The sequence below is a fragment of the Giraffa tippelskirchi genome, chromosome 3, assembly GCF_054371585.1.
Source record: "Giraffa tippelskirchi isolate mGirTip1 chromosome 3, T2T-mGirTip1v1.2.pri, whole genome shotgun sequence".
Classification (NCBI taxonomy): domain Eukaryota; kingdom Metazoa; phylum Chordata; class Mammalia; order Artiodactyla; family Giraffidae; genus Giraffa; species Giraffa tippelskirchi.
This window is the reverse complement of record NC_137277.1, coordinates 92,342,366-92,366,555: the sequence shown is the minus strand read 5'-3', so window position 1 is coordinate 92,366,555 and position 24,190 is coordinate 92,342,366. Positions and strand designations below refer to the sequence as shown.

The window sequence follows — 24,190 nt, the reverse complement described above, 5'->3', positions numbered from 1 at the left end:
GGAAGCAGTTCCCCTAAATTTCACATGATCTGACAACCTTTGTTTTTAATTAAGAGAATTCAGTTTATTCATGTCATTTAACAATTAATAAACTTAATTATTTTCTTTCAACTTTATTTTAATAATTATTTTACTTAGTGTGCCCTTTTCCTTATTTTCTTCTAGCTTAGTTTCAATCCTCTTATTTCTTGTATTGGTTTTAAGATTCTGCTATATTTATCTATTCCATTTCCAATTACCTTTTCATGGGTGCTGGTCATAAAGTCGTTTCTTAACTATTACAAAAAGTAAGATAGAAACCATCTCCTCAACCCAAATATTCTATTACTTACTTTAAAACATTTAAAAAACAGTTTTAAAAACATAAAGCAAAGAACAACCTTAGTCATAAATCCTATGCTCTGGTTAAAATAAACCACTTTCCATTTCCTTCGTCTGGAAGGCACTTCCCTATTCTTAAAGGATTCACAAGTGCCACTTCCTCCATGAACCCTCCACGATGGCTTTTTATAACTGTATCTCCTCTGAACTACCTCCCTTAAGAATGCATCACATATGCATAGGCACATCTATGAATTTTCTAATATTTTCACTCTAGGCCATATGCTTTTTGGTGCCTCAACATTTGTGACTAATTTTATATTTCCAGCTACAAATAACAGAGCTTTGCTGTACTCTTACAATTCTGCTGAAGGCTATTGTGATCGTATAAAAAAGTTGAGCATTCTGGGGCTCCACGGCATCCAATGCATTTCCTAAGTTTTCCAGCTGGGTTGCAGCCTAAAACAAAAGTATTCAGTATAATTTTAAATACACTAAGAATAAAATTAGCATAATACATGACATGTACATTAGCAAATTAGTATTTATATGTTAAAAAAATCTTTGCTTTTATAAATTCCTCTTCTTCCAATGAAATCATATGGTGCAAGAGGGTAAAGGATCCTTCCATAAAAAGTACAATGATTCCAAGTAAAAACTGCATTGTAATATGTGCTTTTTTAATAGTTGTTACTGAACAGAAACCTTTGGGTGATATCCAAATATTCAAAGATACCTATAATATTCAGTTAACTATACATGCCAAGCTCCCTCTCCAATAATTTATGACACATATGAGATATGAATGATAACTTATTTACAAACATTAATATTATGTGAGGTCAGTCCTTGGATTACCTACATAGCCTCATTTATATTTAAAATATTTTTGAGACCAAAAAAATCACATACTTGAAAAATAATTTCAATGCCTGGAAAATTTACTCTAGATTTGCTCCTACTAAGATTCTTCTAGTATTTACTGAAGTATTTACAAGGTACTATCACATTAACCCATTTAACCCTAAATAAGAGTCTAAATCTATTATCTGTTATAATATTATTGACTTCAGAGTGGATTTTGGCATCTCATAAACCAAAATATATAGTCAATGTGTTCATTACCAGAGAAACGTGTGCCTTATAAGGTTCAATGGGATTTCATCCTAACCCGTTTAACTTATGCAAACTCAATAAAATTGTAAAAGTTCTATGAATTATATTTTGTATGTTCTCTTCCTTAACCAGTACCACTTGTTACATTAATCATATATCATATGACATATGAGTTTTACATAGAAACAGCATCTGCTGTAATTAATAATTTTTAAAGCTTTCAAGGGTAATTTTAACTATATGATACTTTTGCTTTACTAGGTGATTTAAAATGCCCACCTTTGTTAAGGTATATTTCTAGGACTCAACTAAAAACTACCATGATATATATTCTAAAAGTACTTCAAGGCTCTTTAGTATGTGCATATGTGTGTGTAACTAAATACATATTTAATACAGGAAAAGATATATAGTATAATACAACTTACCTTCTCTATATCCCCCTCCCTACACAAATAGAAAAGGGCCAACATTCTCAGTGCTTCCAAATTTTGATTATCTTGCAGCATCAACCTGCAAAAGAAATTTCAGTTAATGTTGAAATAAATTATGTATTATTATTTGACAACTTGCAAAGTTGGTTTCCTGGTCTGATTACTCGTTTAAGTAAGTAGTGTTCATTAGTAAAAGGACATCTCCTTTATAAAAATTATCAATCTCATTATTTAAAACCAAAAGAATCTCTGGATCTTTATCTTAACATGTTTATGAAGGCAAAATGGTTGTCTGAGGAGGCCTTATAAATAGCTGAGGAAAGAAGAGAAGTGAAAGGCAAAGGAGAAAAAGGAAAGATATACCCAATTGAATGCAGAGTTCCAAAGAATAGCAAGGAGAGATAAGACAGCCTTCCTCAGCAATGAGTGCAAAGAAATAGAGGAAAACAATAGAATGAGAAAGACCAGAGATCTCTTCAAGAAAATTAGAGATACCAAGGGAACATTTCATGCAAAGATGAGCACAATAAAGGACAGAAACAGTATGGACCTAAGAGAAGCAAAAGATATTAGAAGAGGTGGCAAGAACACACAGAAGAACTACACAAAAAAAATCTTAATGACCCAGATAACCACGATGGTGTGATCACTCACCTAGAGCCAGACATCTTGGAGTGTGAAGTCAAGTGGGCCTTAGGAAGCATTGCTACGAACAAAGCTAGTGGGGGTGATGGAATTCCAGATGAGCTATTTCAAATCCTAAAAAATGATGCTGTGAAAGTGCTGTACTCAACACGCCAGCAAATCTGAAAAACTCAGCAGTGCCCATAGCACTGGAAAAGGTCAGTTTTCATTCCAATCCCAAAGAAGGGCAATGCCAAAGAATGTCCAAACTACCACACAATTGCACTCATTTCACATGCTAGCAAAGTAATGCTAAAAATTCTACAAGCTAGGCTTCAATAATATGTGAACTAAGAACTTCCAGATATTCAAGCTGGATTTAGAAAAGGCAGAGGAACCAGAGATCAAATTGCCAACATCCGTTGGATCATAGAAAAAGCCAGAGAATTCCAGAAGAACATATACTTCTGCTTCATTGACTATGCTAAAGCCTTTGACTGTGTAGATCACAACAAACTGTGGAAAATTCTTCAAAGAGATGGGAATACCAGACCACCTTACATGCTCCTAAGAATCCTGTATGCAAGTCAAGAAGCAACAGTTAGAACCAGACATGGAACAACAGACTGGTTCTAAATTAGGAAAGGAGTATGTCAAGGCTGTATATTGTCACCCTGCTTATTTAACTTATGTACAGAGTACATCACGCAAAATGCTGGACTGGATGAAGCACAAGCTGGAATCAAGATTGCCAGGAGAAATATCAATAACCTCAGATATGCAGATGACACCACCCTTATGGCAGAAAGCAAAGAACTAAAGAGCCTCTTGATGAAGGTGAAAGAGGAGAGTGAAAAAGCTGGCTTAAAAATCAACATTCACATAACTAAGATCATGGCATCTGGTCCCATCACTTCATGGCAAATAGATGGGGAAACAGTGACAGGCTTTATTTTCTTGGGCTCCAAAATCACTGCAGATGGTGACTGTAGCCATGAAATTAAAAGACGCTTGCTCCTTGGAAGAAAAGCTATGACAAACCTAGATAGCATATTAAAAAGGAGAGACACTACTTCGCTGACAAAAGTCCATATAGTCAAAGCTATGGTTTTTCCAGTAGTCATATATGAATGTGAGAGTTGGACCATAAAGAAGGCTGAGCATTGAAGAACTGATGGAACTGAACAAATGGGTTAATGCATTAGGTTTCTTATCATGCATGGCATGTTCCATTTTTAGCTGCAGCTTTTTCACTCTCCCTGATACATGCTTTCTGCCATGTAACTGAGCAGTTCCTCCTACAAATGCTGGCTTGTACTTCCCTGCCCCCAACTACAACTTGGAGCTTTTTCTTGGCCAATAGAATGTGGACAGGAATGGCAGTGCGCCACCCCTGTTTCAGAGGCATTGCATATTTCTGCTTGTCCTCTGCATCTCTGCCATCACCAGGAGAAGGGCTTCCCCTAAGAAGCTGGTGCTATTTGGGTGGAGCCCAGAGAAGAACACCCTTAGAGCTGACCTGAGTCCAAACTGCAGCGAGGTTTCACGCCCTCTCAGCTGGACATGAAACTTGAAGCGGAGCCCCAGCCACATCTGGACTGGGTCAGTGACCCTAGGTGATCCACACCAAAGTGAGAAATGAGTGCGTATTATCACATGCCCTGAGATGTGTGGTTTGTTTGCTGCACATCAGTAGCTGCCTAATGATACTACTAATTTGGGAATAAAGAAATTCTCCCCAAATAATCTATAGGTTTCATACAATTCAACCAACATCTTATAAGGTTTTTTTTTTTTTTTCTATTTTAACAAGCTATTCTGATACTCAACTGCAAAAGGCCGAGAAAACCATCAGAAAAGAAACATGATGGAGAACTTTTTAAAAGATATCAAAATCCATTAGAAATGTAGGAACGAACAGATCTAGTTAAAAAGAAAAAAAGGACCAGTGAATATACAGGGGAAAAAAAACAGCTTTTAGCTTAAAAAAGATGCTCAATTTCAACACAAACAAGGAAGTGAAAATAAAGTACCGTTCTTATCCTACCAGATTGTTTTTTAAAAAAACAAACCAAAAAACCTCACATTGACAATAGTCAAAATTCCTAAGGATAGGGGACGGGACATTCAATAGACTAATAATGAGAGTGTAAGTAAGTACAGTTTCTCACAACTCGGTAATATTTATCCAATGTCAAATGTGTACACTTGAGGCAGGGACTGCACTCTCTCCTCAAAAATCACTCCCCCCTTATCTGCTTGGGCTCCGGGCTACCCAATCTCCCAGACATGTCTGCAGGTAGTCATAGTCAATGTGAAAGCAAGCAGTATGTGCCATGTCTGGGCCTGAACTTTGAAGAAAAGCAGAATGACTCCTCCACACTCTTTCCTCTCTTATCAGCTGGACACCAACATCATGAGGTTTTAGTAAAAGGCAGAGTTGCAAGACAGAAAGAACTTAGGTTCCTTAAAGACAATGTGGAGAAAGGCTGACTGATCAAGTTTTACACCCACTCAAAACAGTTACAGATGACAAAAATAAACATATGTTTTATCTACTTTTCACAGGAGCTTAGCTTACCCTAAAAAATAAAATTCCCTTTAAATCAGTAATTTGTCATTTGGGAAACCATCTTCCAGAAATACTTCTCCATGTGTATCAAGACGTTTGTGTGGCTGAGTGGGTGGGTGTGTTCATTGCAATAATCAGAATAGCAAAAAATTCAAAATAGCCTAAATGACTATCAATGGGGAAAGATAAAATAAACTATATTTACGTTCACATTATAGACACCATTCATGGCTAATGAAATACTAAGTTAAAGAAAAATCAAGTTTAAAAACTATATAACAAGTCTGTTTATCATTTTTTAAATGCCCCCACGATATATACATATATTTTGCACATTATTATGTAGATAATTCCAACTCCCAGCCCACAAACAGTGCCTAGGAAAAAAATCTGAAACGTATAAACATCAGAAACTTATTTATGCACAAACTGTGGCCTCCAAATACCACTTCTCAGTAAAAGGAGTTAGATTGCCCTGTACAATGGCCAATACCTATAATGGGTCAATAAATACACAAAATAACCCTGGTATATTTTGCCATATGCAACAGTACGGACACTACCAAAGACTTCTAGGATCATGTCATAAGGACTTGAAGAAGCTACTAATGACCAAAGATAAGTCAGTCTGAGCAACTATAATAACCAATATGGTTAGAAACACTTAAGTTTAATTCATATCACATAAACAAACAAACCCAAATCCTTAATCACCACTGGAGAATGCTAGGTCTGCAAGGGGCCTTTTTTGTTTCTGAAGCCTGGGAATAAGGTCAAAGACTCAAGCATTTATCCAACTTTTCCTATATGAACTGTAACATTAGATAACGAACCAGCAGAAGTTTTTCTTTGTAGGAGTATTCTAACTAAGAACTGCAGAAGGAAAGATATAATCTTACTATAATCCTAAACCAAGTACCCAAGTATTAAGCATGAACTGCTACTAATATTACAAAACAAAGAGGCAAGCGGAGATTATGTCTTTTTGATGGAAGAACACATCAACACTTATGAATTAACTGTCAAACAAAAACAAGTATTGAATGTGAATCTAACCAAGCCTCTGGATCCATCAACAATTTATTGGAAAAACTGAGTATAAGCAACAAGTTATACGCTAATATGGCACACAATCAATACAATTCCTATCATGGAATACCTGCTGGATGAAAATCCTGGTTTCATTAACAGTAAGAAGAAAAAGAAGAGACTGCTGTAGAGAAAGAGGGAAAAGCAGAGAGGGAAGAAGAGAGAGGGAACCATCCAAGGCCATCAGCCTTCAGAAGAAAAACTAAAATCTTTACAGTGATGAACAACCTGGCACCGCTTCTCCCTCCCACCCTCTGCTTTGAGGTCACCGCCTAGTCATCTTGCTCCTTCCCACCCTTAACCATATGACACGGACTCTTGCCTCAAGAACTTTGCACTTGCATTTCCTTCTGTCTGCAGTCTTCTCTGGGATGTCTGCATGCTTGCTCCGTCTGTCAAATGCCATCTCCTCAGAGGCCTTCCCTGATCAGCTGATAAAATGGAAGCCCTTCCCCCAACTCCCTATTTCACTTTCCAGCTTTACTTTTTCTCCACTGAGCTTACAACTTTCTAGCACCCTACAAAATTTCTTACTTGTTTACTTATTACATGGTTCCTCTTATTTGAATATAAGCTTCATGAGGTCAGCAACTATTGTCCTTCTGAACCTTAAGAGTGTCTTAGAATAGCTACTCAGGTGTTAATATATATTTATGTAAATCAACAAATTCAGTCCTTAAAAACAATGCATTGTCAAGGTTTTCTTCAATTCTATATTATCTGAAAAAAATCAAATTGAAAATATCTTATAAGAAAAAAATACACATAGATTTTCTTTTTTCTCAAAATTAAAACCAGACCCAAAGATGTTTGTGAGATCTTGTTTTACTTAACCTCTGTGCTGTCTCAACCGTCTGGTCCCAATCCTGCAAGGCTAGTTGTAGTTTCATTTTCTTCACAAAAGCAGGGAGGAAACTTGGAAAATTCATGATTATCTGGTTCACAGTCTCCAGAGCACCTGAATAATTCTGCCGCATCTCAAGGCATTGTGCCTAATGGGAGAAAAAAGTAAAAAGTGACATCAAAGCTGTGATCTTATACACTTAGGTTCTCACAGCAGATGAGGTAGAGTTCTAGTATTTAACATTTTCTATATTTTTGCTTTCTGACCTTTTTGTAAGGAATAGTTATAACTTTTATAATCAGAAATGTAAGTTTTAACGAAACAAAATTTTGAAACATCATACAGAATCAAAATATTTTATACAATAAGTGATTTTGTTTTAAAATTCACTTTTAAATAACAGAAATATAATTACAGGATAAAAATTTTGAAGTATATATCAAAAAGAATGTATTTACCTTTTAATTTTTACCAGAAAAATTACCTTTTAGAATAAAATATTTCCAGGATATCTGTAAGTAGCATCTAAAACTAAGAAATTTTTATCTTTTTAAAAAAATTACTTTCAGCCTTAAGAAAATTTTAGAGATAAGCAATATAAATTGTGAAACTGCCTCAATATTTTCACTTCCAGAATTATATTAAAGACATACTGGATATTTATGGCACAATTATTTACAATAGAAAAAGTTAAAGTAACCCAAAATGGCCACAAAGGATTAAATGATAGCATATTTACTTAATAAGATTTCAGGTGCCATTAAAGGTCATTATGTTAATTTGTAGATCTATACTTACAAAACAAAGAGATGTCATTTACAATATAATAGGTTACCTGGTTATCTCCAATGCTAACATTTATTTTTAATTCAGATATTACTGTATTCTAAAACTTTTCTACAATGTACATGTAATTACTTTCATGGTCAGAAAATGTAAATCTACAAATATAGTATGTGCTTTAAGAACAGATGATGAGGCCTATTTATCATATATCAGATTTTTAAAAATGTGTTACTGAATCCCCTTCAGGAATAAATTTAGTCCTAGAATATCTCAGTTCAAAATGAGCATCTGCCTCAACAGATGCACAGGGTAACTGTAATACATTCCTGAAATCAGTTTGAGATTATATTCCCATAGAATTAAAGGAAAAGTGTGAGAATCATCTAGTGATGCCATTGACTGCATCAAAATAAACTAAACTTCTCATTGGCATACAGTAATAGCAAAAAAGAATAAAGATAATCTTAAAAAATATATAGACACCTTTGGAATCTGTCTGAATAGCCAGTAACTTAAAATAACAAAATCATGCCAACAGAGCACATCTAGTACTTTTCTTATACCATTACCTCCCACGTGAATGCAACATACCATATTAAATGAAACTAAATTTGCTATGTAATTGGTTCATATCATTTCTGGCTGGAATTCAACTAATGCAAGCCTCTGGCTGAATGAACTGAAAAATACATACATAACTGGAATAGGTTATATGCTGGGAAGGATTGGGGGCGGGAGGAGAACGGGACGACAGAGGATGAGATGGCTGGATGGCATCACTGACTCGATGGACATGAGTTTGGGTGAGCTCCGGGAGTTGGTGATGGACAGGGAGGCCTGGCGTGCTGCAGTTCATGGGGTCTCAAAGAGTCAGACACAACTGAGCGACTGAACTGAACTGATATCAGAAAAAGACTTTAAACCAGTCTAGAAAGTATTAGAGGAAAAGGGAAAATCCTCCTAAGCTGCTTATATTAACACTTGAAATAGCCCTACCTGAGAAGATTATCTACTAGCTTTGCTTTAAGGACTAGAGAGGAAGAGAAATGATACAGAAAAACTTAAAAAAAAAAACACAAAAAACTTGCTCTATGCCCATAACCTCTAGCATTGCCATTAAGCAAAACTTGAGTCCAATCAGTACGAATTTTAGTTGTCCTGATGGCAAGCATCTGAACAAGCTCACTAGCCATGGAAACTAACAAGAGCAATGTAGGGACATTGGCAGTAGCCAAGACACTAATAATCCTCTTTTTCTTTTTTATCCCCTGCCCCAAATTGCTAATTTAATAAACTGCTTTCCTAATATAAATTTAGTTTCTTTTTGCTGAAATTAAAAAAAAAAATTTTTAAAGCATTCAAAGTCATCAATGGGATTGAAGAAAGAGTACAAATTAAACACTTCCACCCACCAATGATTTCTAAAGACTTTGCCACTTGGTTATCCCTCCCAATGTATGGGTAAGTGAGATCATGTTATTTCTCTTTTCACTGGCTTCCAACCTACCTGGTTCAAATCAAGAGCCAAGGGCTTTACAGAAGCAGCCAGCCTCTCATCCCCATCCCATCCATGCCCACCTGCCCTGACACTCACTTTCTTTCCCTCAATCCTTCACTTCTCTCCCCTTTACTCACTCTGCTTTAGTCTCCAGACTCCTGTATCAATGCCTTGAATATGCCTTAAGGTATATGAACTCTCTACCCATCTATTTGTAATGCTCTCCCTAGGGGCCACATGGCTTTAAACCTCATCTCCTATACATCTTTGCTCAAGTGTCACTTTCTCTGACTACATCATTTAAAAAAACTGCTTTCATACTGCAGTTGTACTTCTCGCTCTATATTCTTCCATTGTACTTCAGTTCAGTAGCTCAGTCGTGTCCGACTCTTTGCAACCCCATGAATCGCAGCACGCCAGGCCTCCCTGTCCATCACCAACTCCCAGAGTTTACCCAAACCCATGTCCATCGAGTCGGTGATGCCATCCAACCATCTCATCCTCTGTCGTCCCCTTCTCCTCCTGCCCCCAATTCTTCCCAGCATTAGGGTCTTTTCCAATGAGTCAACTCTTTGCATGAGGTGGCCAAAGTATTGGAGTTTTAGCTTCAACATCAGTCCTTCCAATGAACACATAGGACCGATCTCCTTTAGGATAGACTGGTTGGATCTCCTTACTGTCCAAGGGACTCTCTCAAGAGTCTTCTCCAATACCACAGCTCAAAAGCATCAATTCTTCGGCGCTCAGCTTTCTTCACAGTCCAATTCTCACATTCATACATGACTACTGGAAAAACCATAGCCTTGACTAGACGGATCTTTGTTGGCAAAGTAATGTCTCTGCTTTTAAATATGCTATCTAGGTTGGTCATAACTTTCCTTCCAAGGAGTAAGCGTCTTTTAATTTCATGGCTGCAATCACCATCTGCAGTGATTTTGGAGCCCCAAAAATAAAGTTTGACACTGTTTCCACTGTTTCCCCATCTATTTCCCATGAAGTAATGGGACCAGATGACATGATCTTAGTTTTCTAAACGTTGAGCTTTAAGTCAACTTATTTCCTACCCTCTTTCACTTTCATCAAGAGGCTTTTTAGTTCCTCTTCACTTTCTGCCATAAGGGTGGTATCATCTGCATATCTGAGGTTATTGATATTTCTCCCAGCAATCTTGATTCCAGCTTGTGCTTCTTCCAGCCCAGTATTTCTCATGATGTACTCTACATATAAGTTAAATAAGCAGGGTGACAATATACAGCCTTGACATACTCCTTTTCCTATTTGGAACCAGTCTGTTGTTCCATGTCCAGTTCTAACTGTTGCTTCCTGACCTGCATACAGGTTTCTCAAGAGACAGGTCAGGTGGTCTGGTATTCCCATCTTTTTCAGAATTTTCCACAGTTTTTTGTGATCCACACAGTCAAAGGCTTTGGCATAGTCAATAAAGCAGAAATAGATGTTTTTCTGGAACTCTCTCGCTTTTTCGATGATCCAGCAGATGTTGGCAATTTGATCTCTGGTTCCTCTGCCTTTTCTAAAACCAGCTTGAACATCTGGAAGTTCACAGTTCACGTATTGCTGAAGCCCGGCTTGGAGAATTTTGAGCATTACTTTACTAGCGTGTGAGATGAGTGCAACTGTGGGTAGTTTGAGCATCCTTTGGCATTGCATTTCTTTGAGATTGGAATGAAAACTGACCTTTTCCAGTCCTGTGGCCACTGCTGAGTTTTCCAAATTTGCTGACATACTCACTGCAGCACTTCCACAGCGTCATCTTTCAGGATTTGAAATAGCTCAATTGGAATTCCATCACCTCCACTAGCTTTGTTCATAGTGATGCTTTCTAAGGCCCACTTGACTTCACATTCCAGGATGTCTGGCTCTAGGTGAGTGATCACACCATCGTGATTATCTGGGTCATGAAGATCATTTTTGTACAGTTCTTCTGTGTCTTCTTGCCACCTCTTCTTAATATCTTCTGCTTCTGTTAGGTCCATACCATTTCTGTCCTTTATTGAGCCCATCTTTGCATGAAATGTTCCCTTGGTATCTCTAATTTTCTTGAAGAGATCTCTAGTCTTTCCCATTCTATTGTTTTCCTCTATTTCTTTGCATTAATCACTGAGGAAGGCTTTCTTATCTCTCCCTGCTATTCTTTGGAACTCTGCATTCAGACGGGAATATCTTTCCTTTTCTCCTTTGCTTTTTGCTTTTCTTCTTTTCACAGCTATTTGTAAGGCCTCCTCAGACAGCCAGTTTGCTTTTTTGCATTTCTTTTCCATGGGGATGGCCTTGATCCCTGTCTCCTATACAATGTCATGAACCTCCATCCATAGTTCATCAGGCACTCTATCAGATCTAGTCCCTTAAATCTATTTCTCATTTCCACTGTATAATCATAAGGGATTTGACTTAGGTCATATGTGAATGGTTTGGTGGTTTTCCCTACTTTCTTCAATTTAAGTCTAAATTCGGCAATACGGAGTTCATGATCTGAGCCACAGTCAGCTCCCGGTCTTGTTTTTGCTGACTGTATAGAGCTTCTCCCTTCTAATACACTATACAACTCACCTCGTTTATTGTCTCTCTCCACCAGTAGAACATAAGCTTCATAAAAGAAAGATGTTTTATTTTGCTCAGGGTATCCCTAGTATGTAGACTGATGCCTCACACATATTAAGACACATCATAGATGTTTGATGAGTAAATAATATAGGAACCACCACACTAACAACAGCAACAACAAAAACAATTAAAATTGATCCAGGATTTAAGAATTTGGCAGGGAGAACTTTTCCTTAGTTTACTGTTCATCACCCTATACAAATGCAGTTGAGAGTTGAAAGTAACATTAAAAACCATCATTTTGAGCTACTTAGTTTTGTTGGGTTTCAGATATATTACAAATAAATTTTAAAACATTTTATTAATCTAACTCCAACTCACCTTACCCAGTAGAGCAAAAATATCATTTCCATCTTGCAATCCCTCTTCAAAATATCTTAATGCTTTTTTAGTATAAGGTTCTTTTTTTCTTGTAATATCAAGCCATGCTCTCAAAACCTGTCCCTATAAAACAAATAATTCTAATATTTTATTTTTTCTTGGAAATGAAAGAAACAAACGTTGATGGAGTTAAACTCCGCATCATTCTTATTTGTAATCAGTAACAAAAATCACTCTATTGAATAATATTATAAAAAATAAAACTACAATAAAATCACTTTCAAGCCCTTTCCAGCCTAGAGTCTTGAGAGCTATTATGAATTTCAGTCTTTAAGATTACTACTATAGTCAATATTAATATGAAGAAGTTTGTAAAATATTCCATTAATGTTAAATAACCAATATTCTTACATGGGGCTTTGCTAATCAACTATCATTAATAATTGTTAAACATGTAATTCAGTACATAAATAAGAATTTGTTACTTTTTTGGGGAAAACAGACCAAATGAAATAAGATGAGGAAGAAGTTCCTTGTTTCACATTTATTAAATGTTAAGAAATTTGACAACTATCTCATTTTCTTTGACTAGTCCAGTGAGATTCAAATAAAAGAATAAAATGGCTTCAGAAATTTAAAAATGAAGCTGTAATGAACATTTTCCTTCAAAAATGTTAGTAAGCCAACAGGCTGTAAGGTTTATAGGATTAGAAATAAGATGATACTGGTATATTATTTTTCTTTTTAATGCCAAATAAAAAATTATGAAATCTGCTCCTCTGTCAAAAAAAATTCTAGGTGAATTACTAAACCTTCTAAATCTTTAACTAAGATCATATTTACTTCCCTGTATTACACCTGAAAAGCCAGGTAAGAATTCTTAGACAGTGCTACTTCTACTCTCTAGATCACTGTCCTTATGTGAATTGTTTCAAACTTGTGGATGATTCCCAACCTTTATTTCTAGTCCAATACCTCTTCTAATTTTTTCTCTTCTTTCCAAAAGTTCATCTACTGTCTCCTTCTCACTGTTCTGCCAGTGCCTGAAATATAGCACGTCTAAAGGCAAACATCACCTCTCTCCAAGATTACCTTCTCATCCCAATGTATTTTCTCTCCGTGTTAACTGGTCTCTGAATTGTCCAGGCTTAAAACTTCAGAGAGACATCCTTGATGTCTGACACCTTAGTATCTTTCCTGCACTATTTATAATAAGTTGTGAAATCCTGTAGGTATTTGATAATTCTCAAGTTCCTATCCACTGTATAATTTTAGTGTAGGTCCTTAAAACCTTTTGCAGAAAGTACTACCTTTGGGGGCCTGCATTCTGGTTTCGTCCCAGGCCAGTTCATCCTGTAAACCTTTGCTAAATTCACATTCTGAATTTGCACTTTAAAGTATCACTGACATGATTAAAAATCTTCAATGACCCTCAATGCATATCAAAATATTTGTACCTACCCATCAAGATCCTTCAATTTGTCCAATCTATTTTTCCAACCTTTTCTTCCATTCTCTTCTTTATACCCTACAGTCCGGTCAGATGTGAGGTTCTCACTGTACCCAGAACCTACACATCTCCTTGTTTTCCTTATTTCCGTATTATCTCCCATGTTGGGTATATCTACTTCCCTTTTCCATAATCTCTGTCAGTGGAAACTGTATCCATCTTTCAAATTTTAGTTCAAATACTACTTCCTTCAAGAAATTCTTCTTCATTCTCCTAACATTTATGTAATGGGTGAATAGTGCCAGGCACGAAGTAAATGAGCAAAAAATGCTAACTAATATTTCCCTGCACATTTTAATCACACTTCTCATTCCATTTGTCAATTTTCTCATAATATTAACTGGGTATGTTCTCTACAACACTGCTAGCTGATTCGTTCATGAAAGTAAACATGATGCATTTCTTATCTTTCTATTAACAGTGCACATAAAGGTGCCCTGTACCTAGAGCAGTTCAATAAGGAGAGTGGGAAGGAAGGAAGGAGAAAGGACAGGAAGGAAGGGAGGGAAGGAAGCAGGAAGGCATCTCGTCAAGAGCTAACAGACTGCATTAAAAAAAGCAACCTAAGAAAACCAGAATTTTATAAAATATTAAAATAGAGCTGTTATTTAGAAAGTGAGCATAGAGTGGGCAATAACAAGGAATACCACTGAATATATAAATAACATTAAGCTTTCTTTAATGATACTATTTCAAAATAAGAAAATCAGCTACCTCTTTATTCCCATTTGACATCTTGATCATTCGGTCAATATATTCTCTCGCTTTATCATGCCGACCAATGTGCCACAAAAACAAGCCTGCATGGTACAAAACTTTTGGTCCAGCTCCTTTACGCTGCTCTTTCAATCTGGCATCTGACTCGAGAATAGCTTCTCTATCTGGGAGACGGAAAAAACACATTAAGTGAAAATTAAATTCTAGATCAAGAGTTTATGATAGGTCAGATGATTAACAGCAGAGAATACAATTCTCCTCTTTATAGCAACACTAGTATAAATAAATGCAAGAAATATGCAAGCCCCCAAATCACTGCAGATGGTGACTGCAGTCATGAAATTAAAAGATGCTTGCTCCTTGGGAGAAAAGTTATGACCAACCTAGATAGCATATTAAAAAGCAGAGACACTACTTTGCCAACAAAGGTCCGTCTAGTCAAAGCTATGGTTTTGCCAGTAGTCGTGTATGGATGTGAGAGTTGGACCATAAAGAAAGCTGAGCACTGAAGAATTGATGCTTTTGAACTGTGGTGTTGGAGAAGACTCTTGAGAGTCCCTTGGACAGCAAGGAGGTCCAACCAGTCCATCCTAAAGGAAATCAGTCCTGAATATTCGTTGGAAAGACTGATGCTGAAGCTGAAACTCTAATACTTTGGCCACTGGAGGCGAAGAACTGACTCATTGGAAAAGACCCTGATGCTGGGAAAACACCCTGATGTGGGAGGAGAAGGGGATGACAGAGGATGAGATGGTTGGATGGCATCACCAACTCAATAGACATGAGTCTGAGTAAACTCTGGGAGTTGGTGATGAACAGGGAGGCCTGGCATGCTGCAATCCATGGGGTCTCAAAGAGTTGGACATGATTGAGCAACTGAATTGAACTAAGCAATTTAAAATTTCCTAGTAGATACAAAGAAGTAAAAAGAAGTAAAATTGACTTTAATAATATATTTAACCCAATATATCCAAAAGATCATTTCATTTGGATTTGAAAATTAAGAAGATAATTTCCTTTTTTTCCCTTCTTTCTAAATTCTGTTATGCACTTTACACAAAGCACATCTCAATTAAGATGCTAAATTTTCTTCAGAAAATCTTAACATATACTTAGATCTCATAAATTTTGGAAAAAACACAATCATATATTCATCCTAAACATATTTCTAACAAGTGAATCAACTACCAGTAAAAGTAAATTAATTAAACTTAAAATTCATATCCTCAAGTAAGACACGTTTCAAATGTTCTGCAGCCATGTGTAGCGAACAACTACCGTGACCACACCGCCACTCTATAGTCTACATCATCTAAGACATAAAAACAAAATTAGTGAGGACTCTAATATAGGACAATTATTAAGGCAAAATCCAGAACTAGTAGTCAAATTACCCTAATTCTTAATCCAATTCTAAAACATATGTCAGGCTGCTGTCACAGGCCAATGAAAAGTGTTATAATTACAGCTACTTATGTAGTTTAATGGGCTTCCCAGGTGGTGCTAATGGTAAAGAATCTGCCCGCCAATGCAGGAGAAACAAGACACATGGGTTCAATCCCTGGGTCGGGAAGATCTCCTGGAGAAGAGAATGGCTACCCACTCCAGTACTCTTGCTTGGAGAACCTCATGGACAGAGGGGCCTGATGGGCTACAGTCCATGGGGTCACAAAAGAGTCCAACAGGCTGAGTGACTTCTACAGCTCTAATCACTTCTATTTAATCTGTTATGTACATGCTTAGGACACAAATGTCCATTAGATCCAAATCCTGGGTCGAATCAGAATGTGGATCAGTCAGGTAATAGGAAAAAGAAATGTTAAAGTTGAGGGTTGAGATTCTAACAGACTGCCTTTTGGGAAATGGCTAAGGAAAGGTATATGACTCTTCCTCTTAACTCTAGTGATATAAACTTAAGTGCAGGATTACCAAGGTACAACTTTTTGAATTTAGGAAACAAAATTGCATTCTGGAGGGCCAGATTGCTTGGCAAGATATCCCTTCTGCCCAACACGCCCATGGAACACCTTCAGAGGTTTTCATCAAACAGTTGTGATACAGAAACAGAACTTATGAGGGCAGAAGCAGGCATTGCACATTCCTGTCTACTTTTCCATCAAGCTCCAAGCGGAGACTCAGTTAGCTCACAAAGCTGGCTCTTGCCAGATATCAGCTCCAGTTCTTAAAGCATCACAGCCTTTTCATAACCACGGCTTTCATCAACATTCAGGAAGAATGTACAAGAACAATCTAGGCCCTTTCTCAGCAAGACTGACAGGCTTCTGGGCCTCTATGAGTTCAAGCCCACTCAGCATCATCTATGCAAAGTTGAGTGAGGACTCACATGTCTCTAAACAATACTTCTGCCTCCATCTTTTTAGTGTCCTGGAAATCACATTTTCCAACAGAACCAGTACTCTTGGGAATAACCAATTAAATGACAACTTGTTTCCGGGGAAGAAAATATTACTTTTTTTTTTTTTTAAGGCTTACTCACTACATTAGCTTTCCTATGCAAACTCTCTGCTCCAGCTATACACACTCCTGCTGGAGCACAGAGAAACGGGATCCAGAGAGGAGCCTAATCCTGAACCATTTTGACAAATTTGCCCACCAAGTTCTCCTGTCTGACAAATATGCTTTATACTCAAACCCTAGTTATCCTTCAAAGACAAGATCAATCTCCATTTCCACAAAGCCCTCCCAGCCTACTGCTATGGATAAACAGTATATGCCATTTTCAATTATTTATGGATTCATCTGTTTTATTTTGTATCATTTTACTTAATAGTAACATTCAGTACAGTTCAGTTGCTCAGTCATGTCCAATTCTTTGCGACCCCATGAACAGCAGCATGCAAGGCTTCCCTCTCCATCACCAACTTCCGGAGTTCACCGAAGCCCATGTCCACTGAGTCGGAGATGCCATCCAACCATCTCATCTTCTGTCATCCCCTTCTCCTCCTGCCCTCAATCTTTGCCAGCATTAGAGTCTTTTCCAATGAGTCAGCTCTTCACATCAGGTGGCCAAAGTATTGCAGTTTCAGCTTCAACATCAGTCCTCCCAATGAACAACCAGGACTGATCTCCTTTAGGATGGACTGGTTGGATCTCCTTGCAGTCCAAGGGACTCTCAAGAGTCTTCTCCAATACCACAGTTCAAAAGCATCAATTCTCTGGTGCTTAGCTTTCGTTCTAGTCCAACTCTCACATTCATACATGACCACTAGAAAAACCATAGCCTTGACTAGACGGATCTTTGTTGGCAAAGTAACGTCTCTGCTTTTAAATATGCTATCTAGGTTGGTCATAACCTTCCTTCCAAGGAGTAAGTGTCTTTTAATTTCATGGCTGCAATCACCATCTACAGTGATTTTGGAGCTTAGAAAAATAAAGTCAACCACTGTTTCCACTGTTTCCCCATCCATTTCCCATGAAGTGATGGGACCAGATGTCATGATCTTAGTTTTCTGAATGTTGAGCTTTAACCCAATTTTTACATTCTCCTCTTTAACTTTCATCAAGAGGTTCTTTAGTTCTTCTTCACTTTTTGTCATAAGGGTGGTGCCATCTGCATGTCTGAGGTTATTGATATTTCTCCCAGCAATCTTGATTCCAGCTTGTGCTTCTTCCAGCCCAGCGTTTCTCATGATGTACTCTGCATATAAGTTAAATAAGCAGGGTGACAATATACAGCCTTGACATACTCCTTTTCCTATTTGGAACCAGTCTGTTGTTCCATGTCCAGTTCTAACTGTTGCTTCCTGACCTGCATACAGGTTTCTCAAGAGACAGGTCAGGTGGTCTGGTATGCCCATCTCCTGCAGAATTTTCCACAGTTTATTGTGATCCACACAGTCAAAGGCTCTGGCATATTCAATAAAGCAGAAATAGATGTTTTTCTGGAACTCTCTTGCTTTTTCGATGATCCAGCAGATGTTGGCAATTTGATCTCTGGTTCCTCTGCCTTTTCTAAAACCAACTCAAACATCTGGAAGTTCACGGTTCCCATATTGCTGAAGCCTGGCTTGGAGAATTTTGAGCATTACTTTACTAGCGTGTGAGATGAGTGCAATTGTGTGGTAGTTTGAGCATTCTTTGGCATTGCATTTCTTTGGGATTGGACTTTCACAGCATCATCTTTCAGGATTTGAAATAGCTCAACAGGAATTCCATCACCTCCACTAGCTTTGTTCATAGTGATGCTTTCTAAGGCCCACTTGACTTCACATTCCAGGATGTCTGGCTCTAGGTGAGTGATCACACCATCGTGATTATCTGGGTCATGAAGATCTTTTCTGTACAGTTCTTCTGTGTATTCCTGCCACCTCTTCTTAATATCTTCTGCTTCTGTTAGGTCCCTACCATTTCTGTCCTTTATCGAGCCCATCTTTGCATGAAATGTTCCCTTGGTATCTCTAATTTTCTTGACGAGATCTCTAGTCTTTCCCATTCTATTGTTTTCCTCTATTTCTTTGCATTGATCGCTGAGGAAGGCTTTCTTATCTCTCCTGCTATTCTTGGAACTCTGCATTCAGATGGGAATATCTTTCCTTTTCTCCTTTGCTTTTCGCTTCTCTTCTTTTCACAGCTATTTTAAGGCCTCTTTGCATTTCTTTTTCTTGGGGATGGTCTTGATCCCTGTTTCCTGTACAATGTCACGAACCTCTGTCCCTAGTTCATCAGGCACTCTGTCTGTCAGATCTAGTCCCTTAAATCTATTTCTTACTTCCACTGTATAATCATAAGGTATTTAGTATTTAATCTTTGTGGGTTTACCATTTTCTTTCCCAACTAAATTATAAACTGATGTTGCAGATGACTTCTTACAATTCTTATGTCTCCTCTTCAGCAGTCCCCAATGTTTTCAACACCAGGGACCAGTTCCAGGAAGACAATGTTACCCCGAACTTGGAGGGGGCTGGTTTGGGGATGATTCAAGTGCATTACATCTATTGTGCATTTTATTCCTCATCTAATACTACCACTGTTCTGACAGGAGGTACTGGTCTACCGCCCTAAGGTTGGGAACCTCTTGCCTTATCTGATACAGTCCCTTGCAGAAAGTATCTAGTTGTTGGATCTGTTTACAAGCTAAACATATTAAATAATGTTTTATTGATTTATACACGTATATGTGTGGGAAGGATGTGATATTCTGATTAGGAAAAAACTGTTTTCTATTATTTTAAAAAATTCTATGACATTTGGTAAATGTCCAATTACTTGAAACAAGATCTCTTTTTATGATGCTATTAGCTGTTACTAGATATGTATGGATGAATACAATATTATTTCTTTGTTATTACCTAAAATTTTAATACTGTTCTGCTTCAGCCATTAAGATACACTAAATATTAAGACAGTTCACATAATTTGAATTGCTGGTTTATGTATAAAGTTCCTTCTATAATCTAATCATATCTCCCAACCTACTACTGGATAAAAATTTACTGAATATCTTAAAAAGAGCTAGCCCCTTTGGGGGATATAAGGGTTTTTAAGAAGCTTAAAATATAGTAGAAGAGAGGAAATGCATTTAACTATATATGCACACAAGTTAAAGTTGGCTGCTACAGAGTAATTTATGTATACGCTTGTTTTGAGCTATCTTTTTTGGTTTAACCATTACTAATACATAGTCACCTTTATATTAATTCAAACAATTCCTACAGACTAATGAAACTTCTGCCATAGGATATAAGAAATATGAAAGCTAGAGAAGACTCATATTTCTTGTGCTTAATAAACTTAAGGTCTTGTTAGGAAGATAAAACAAATATGATATTAATAATATCCACAGACAATACATAATACAGTATGAACAGACTGAAGGTTAAAGTAATTGACAAAAATCAAATGAACTGAGTAGAAAAAACTCTCTAAGCATTATACTTAAATACTATACCTGGATTAGGGCTCATTTTATGAGCATATATCAGTGCAATTAGAGAACAAAGTGATACATCTTGTTTATTTTTAATAGCCTCAAATTCTCGAAGAGCTTCTTGAGTTTTACCTGAAAACAAAACCACAAAGTGAAAAATTATTCTTGGTGCAAAGCAAGAATTTAAAACGTGTGGAAGTGCTTAATAATTAGCACGTACCTTCCATTAAGGTGCCATAGGCATGATAAAACCTGAAGACTGGGTCACTGCCGTAGCTCTTCATTCCCTCACTGGCCACAAGTAACACATGGTGGAAATATCTCTCCTGACAGTAGTAATTAATCAAAGCCTAGAAGGAAATAAAGACAAAGTTAAGAGAGAGTCCAGTGTTCTGAGACACTCTAACAAGCAGGTATTAACCTAAGATCTTGAATAATCTAAAACTTACTGTATTCTTTTCTTCCAACTTCCTTAAAATATTGTTAAAGGCTAGCATTTAGTACTAAGTAATGTAGAACACAATGAACATAAGATTACTAAAATAACAAAATTTTCTAATAATTTCAATCTTTTTCTCCTAAACGCTTTCTTAACAATATTGAAGTCAGAGTACTTTCAATTACAAAAAAAGTTAAAAACAAGACCAGAGGCTTCTATTGCCAGACCACAGGTTTCTTAAAACAAACAAACAACACTTTGTTTCTATTTTGTTTTTGTAGCATCAGAAAGTAATGACCTATTAAACCCAGCAATTTATTGTCAAAGATTATGTTTTCTGAGATCCACAATAAATAATTGTCAGTAAAACAAAGAATCTATTTTTTAAAGGAAATCACTCTCTTCAGGTTTTTTTCAAAATTATATTATTCATATACAAGGCAGAAAACTACTATCAGCTATGCTAAGTCGCTTCAGTTGTGTCTGACTCTTTGGGACTCCACAGACTGTAGCCCCCCAGGCTCCTCTGTCCATGGGATTCCCCAGGTAAGAGTACTGGAGTGGGTAGCCATTCTCTTCTCCAGGGGATTTTCCCAACCCAGGGATCAAACCTGTGTCTCTAATGTCTCCTGCATTGATAGGCAGGTGGGCTTCCTTGGTGGCTCAGACGGTAAAGCATCTGCCTGCAATGTGGGAGACCCAGGTTCAATCCCTGGGCTGGGGAGATCCCCTGGAGAAGGAAATGGCAACCTACTCCAGTACTCTTGCCTGGAAAATTCCATGGACTGAGGAGCCTGGTAGGCTACAGTCCATGGGGTCGCAAAGAGTTGGACATGACTGAGCAACTTCACCTCACTTTATCACTAGCGCCACCTGGGAAGCCCACTATCAGCTATGCTTTAAACCGTTTTTTTCAGGATCTTATCTAAGGCTTAGTTGCTAACCTAATCAAAGAGGGAAACTATATTCCATATTCCCCATCACTGAGATACACCTGATTCACCTCCATGAACCAATTCAGGCTATTCCATACCTATCTAGTATGACTCTTCAAGCTGGCTCATCTGTGAGAAACACAAATGAAGCACTCATTGACAGGGTTAAAATGAGTGTCTATATGGCCTTTTTTTTTTTTTTCTTACAGTCTACTGTTTCTGGAAGGTTATAGTCTGAGTGCTTTTCTAGAACAGTCAGGCAAATGTCCTCTGTAACCTTCACTATGATTCCCTCCTTTGGTTGCAGTTCTTCAGTCCTTTCTCAGCCACAGTTTCTTCAAAGCATGATTCAGATGCCCTTTGCAAGACCCCCACAGCACATCTCAGAAAAGTGCAGCTTTCCTCCAGAGCCTCTTCCCTAAGGTTGCAAGTGACTTTTTTGTTTGCCACAACTAAGGACACTTTTGGGGCTTCCCTGGTCGCTTAGATGGAGACTCAGGTTGGACCCTTGGGTTGGGAAGATCCCCTGGAAGAGGGCATGGCAACCCACTCTAGTATTCTTGCCTGGAGAATTCCACGGACAGAGGAGCCTGGCAATCCATGGGACAGCAAAGAATTGGACACTTTTAATATTATCTTACTTGATTTTCTATTCAGCATTTAGTATCACTAAGCATCTATATAACTCTCCTGAAAGGCAGGGGCATGGTAACACAAAAAGAACATGGATTTTAAAGTAAAAATACCTGGTTTCAAATTTCTGGTCTATCTGACAGCACCTCAGTTTGCTCACTGATAAAATGCTGGTAGTCATTTACAGGTCATTGTGAGGATTAATTGAGTTGTCATACTCAATTCCTCCTATTCAGGAAAAAAAAAAAAAGTTCCTCCAAACTCCATATGTTGATGATATTAAAAAACAAAAACAGAAAAACGTGTCAAGACCTCTCATCGCAGCTCTAGATTTCTATTTTCAGTTTCTCCACTGCCCAAGCCAGACACCTAGTCAGGAATTCTCTCTTCCTGTTTGCACAGTCCCCCTAAGTCTAACCAGTCAGTATGATCTTCTGCTGCTCTGGTCTACTTCCCACTCCCAGTACCTATTTCTACTGTCTTGGTTCAGGTTAGGTTGTCCAGGCCAAAAACATTTACTGAGTGCCAGGCGCTGGACAAAGTACAGTGACTATAAAGATGAATAAGACATGGTTCTTGTCCCAGAAAAGCCCCAGGTAAGCTTAAAATTTTCAACTGAGACTAGAATCTAAAGACTATTTGAACACACACATCTATAGTCAATTAATCTTCAACAAAGAAGGTCAGAATATGTTGGAGTTACAGATACAATGGAGAAAAGACAGTCTCTTCAGCCAGTGGTGCTGGGAAAGCTGAACAGTGGCATGTAAATCAATGAAGTTAAAACACCACCCACCTCACACCACATATATAAAAAAAAACTCAATGACTTACAAACTAAAAAATAAACACAACACCATAAAACTCCTAGAAGAGAACTTGCACAAAACATTCTCTGACATAAATCATACCAATCGTTTTCTTAGGTCAGTTTCCCAAGACAATAGAAATAAAAGAAAAAATAAACAAATAGGACCGAATCAAACTTAAAAGTTTTTGCATAGCAAAGGAAACCATAAACAAAACGAAAAGGCAACCTAGGGACTGGGAGAAAATATTTGCTTAATATCCAAAATATACAAACAGCTCATACAACTCAGAAACAACAACAAAAAAACCCCAAACAACCCAACAGGAAAATGGGCATAAGACCTAAACAGACATTTCTCCAAAGATATACAGATGGCCAACAGACACATTAAAAGATGCTCAACATCGTTAATTATTATAGAAATGCAAATCAAAACTACAATGAAATATTACCTCACAGCAGCCATCATTAAAAAAAATCTACAAATAACAATTGCTGGAGAAAGTGTAGAGAAAAGGGAACCCTCCTACACCGTTGGTGGGACTATAAGTTGGTGCAGTCACTATGGAAAACAATATGGAGGTTACTCAAAAAACTAAAAATATAGTTGTCATATGATCCTGCAATCTCACTCCTGGGCAAATATCTGGAGGAAACTGTAATTCAAAAAGGTACATATACCCCAGTGTTCACAGCAGTACTATTTACAATAGCCAGGACATGGAAGTAACCTAAATGTCCATCAACAGAGGAATGGATAAAGATGTAGTGTGCATATAAATATATATATATATATATACATAATGGAATATTAGTAATAAAAATAATGTCATTTTGCAGCAACATGGATAAATCTAGAGATTATCATACTAAGTGAAGTAAGTCAGAAAGACTAATAACATATGATATCACTTATATGTGGAATTAACATATAACACAAATGAGCTTATTTAGGACACAGAAACAGATTCACAGAGAGAAGAGACTGGTGGTAGCCAGGGAGGAAGGGAGATAGAGGAGGGATAGATTGG

The 24,190-nt window shown here is 37.3% G+C and overlaps 1 protein-coding gene across 19 annotated transcripts in view; it reads right to left on the bottom strand.

Annotated features, from left to right (window-relative positions):
* The window catches only part of TTC21B (tetratricopeptide repeat domain 21B), a 218,128-nt gene that overhangs the window by 190,262 nt on the left and 3,676 nt on the right, over positions 1–24,190 (bottom strand). For 14 of the 19 annotated variants that reach the window (XM_081581236.1, XM_081581230.1, XM_081581229.1 and 11 more), the window contains exons 2-8: positions 20,562–20,691; positions 20,363–20,473; positions 14,452–14,618; positions 12,228–12,350; positions 6,991–7,148; positions 1,866–1,950; positions 682–780 (exon numbers count right to left, since the gene is read on the bottom strand). In XM_081581236.1, the coding sequence (XP_081437362.1) occupies positions 682–780; positions 1,866–1,950; positions 6,991–7,148; positions 12,228–12,350; positions 14,452–14,618; positions 20,363–20,473; positions 20,562–20,625 (807 nt within the window). In that variant the 5' untranslated portion in view covers positions 20,626–20,691. The other 5 variants (XM_081581238.1, XM_081581239.1, XM_081581243.1 and 2 more) reach the window with 3 other exon arrangements.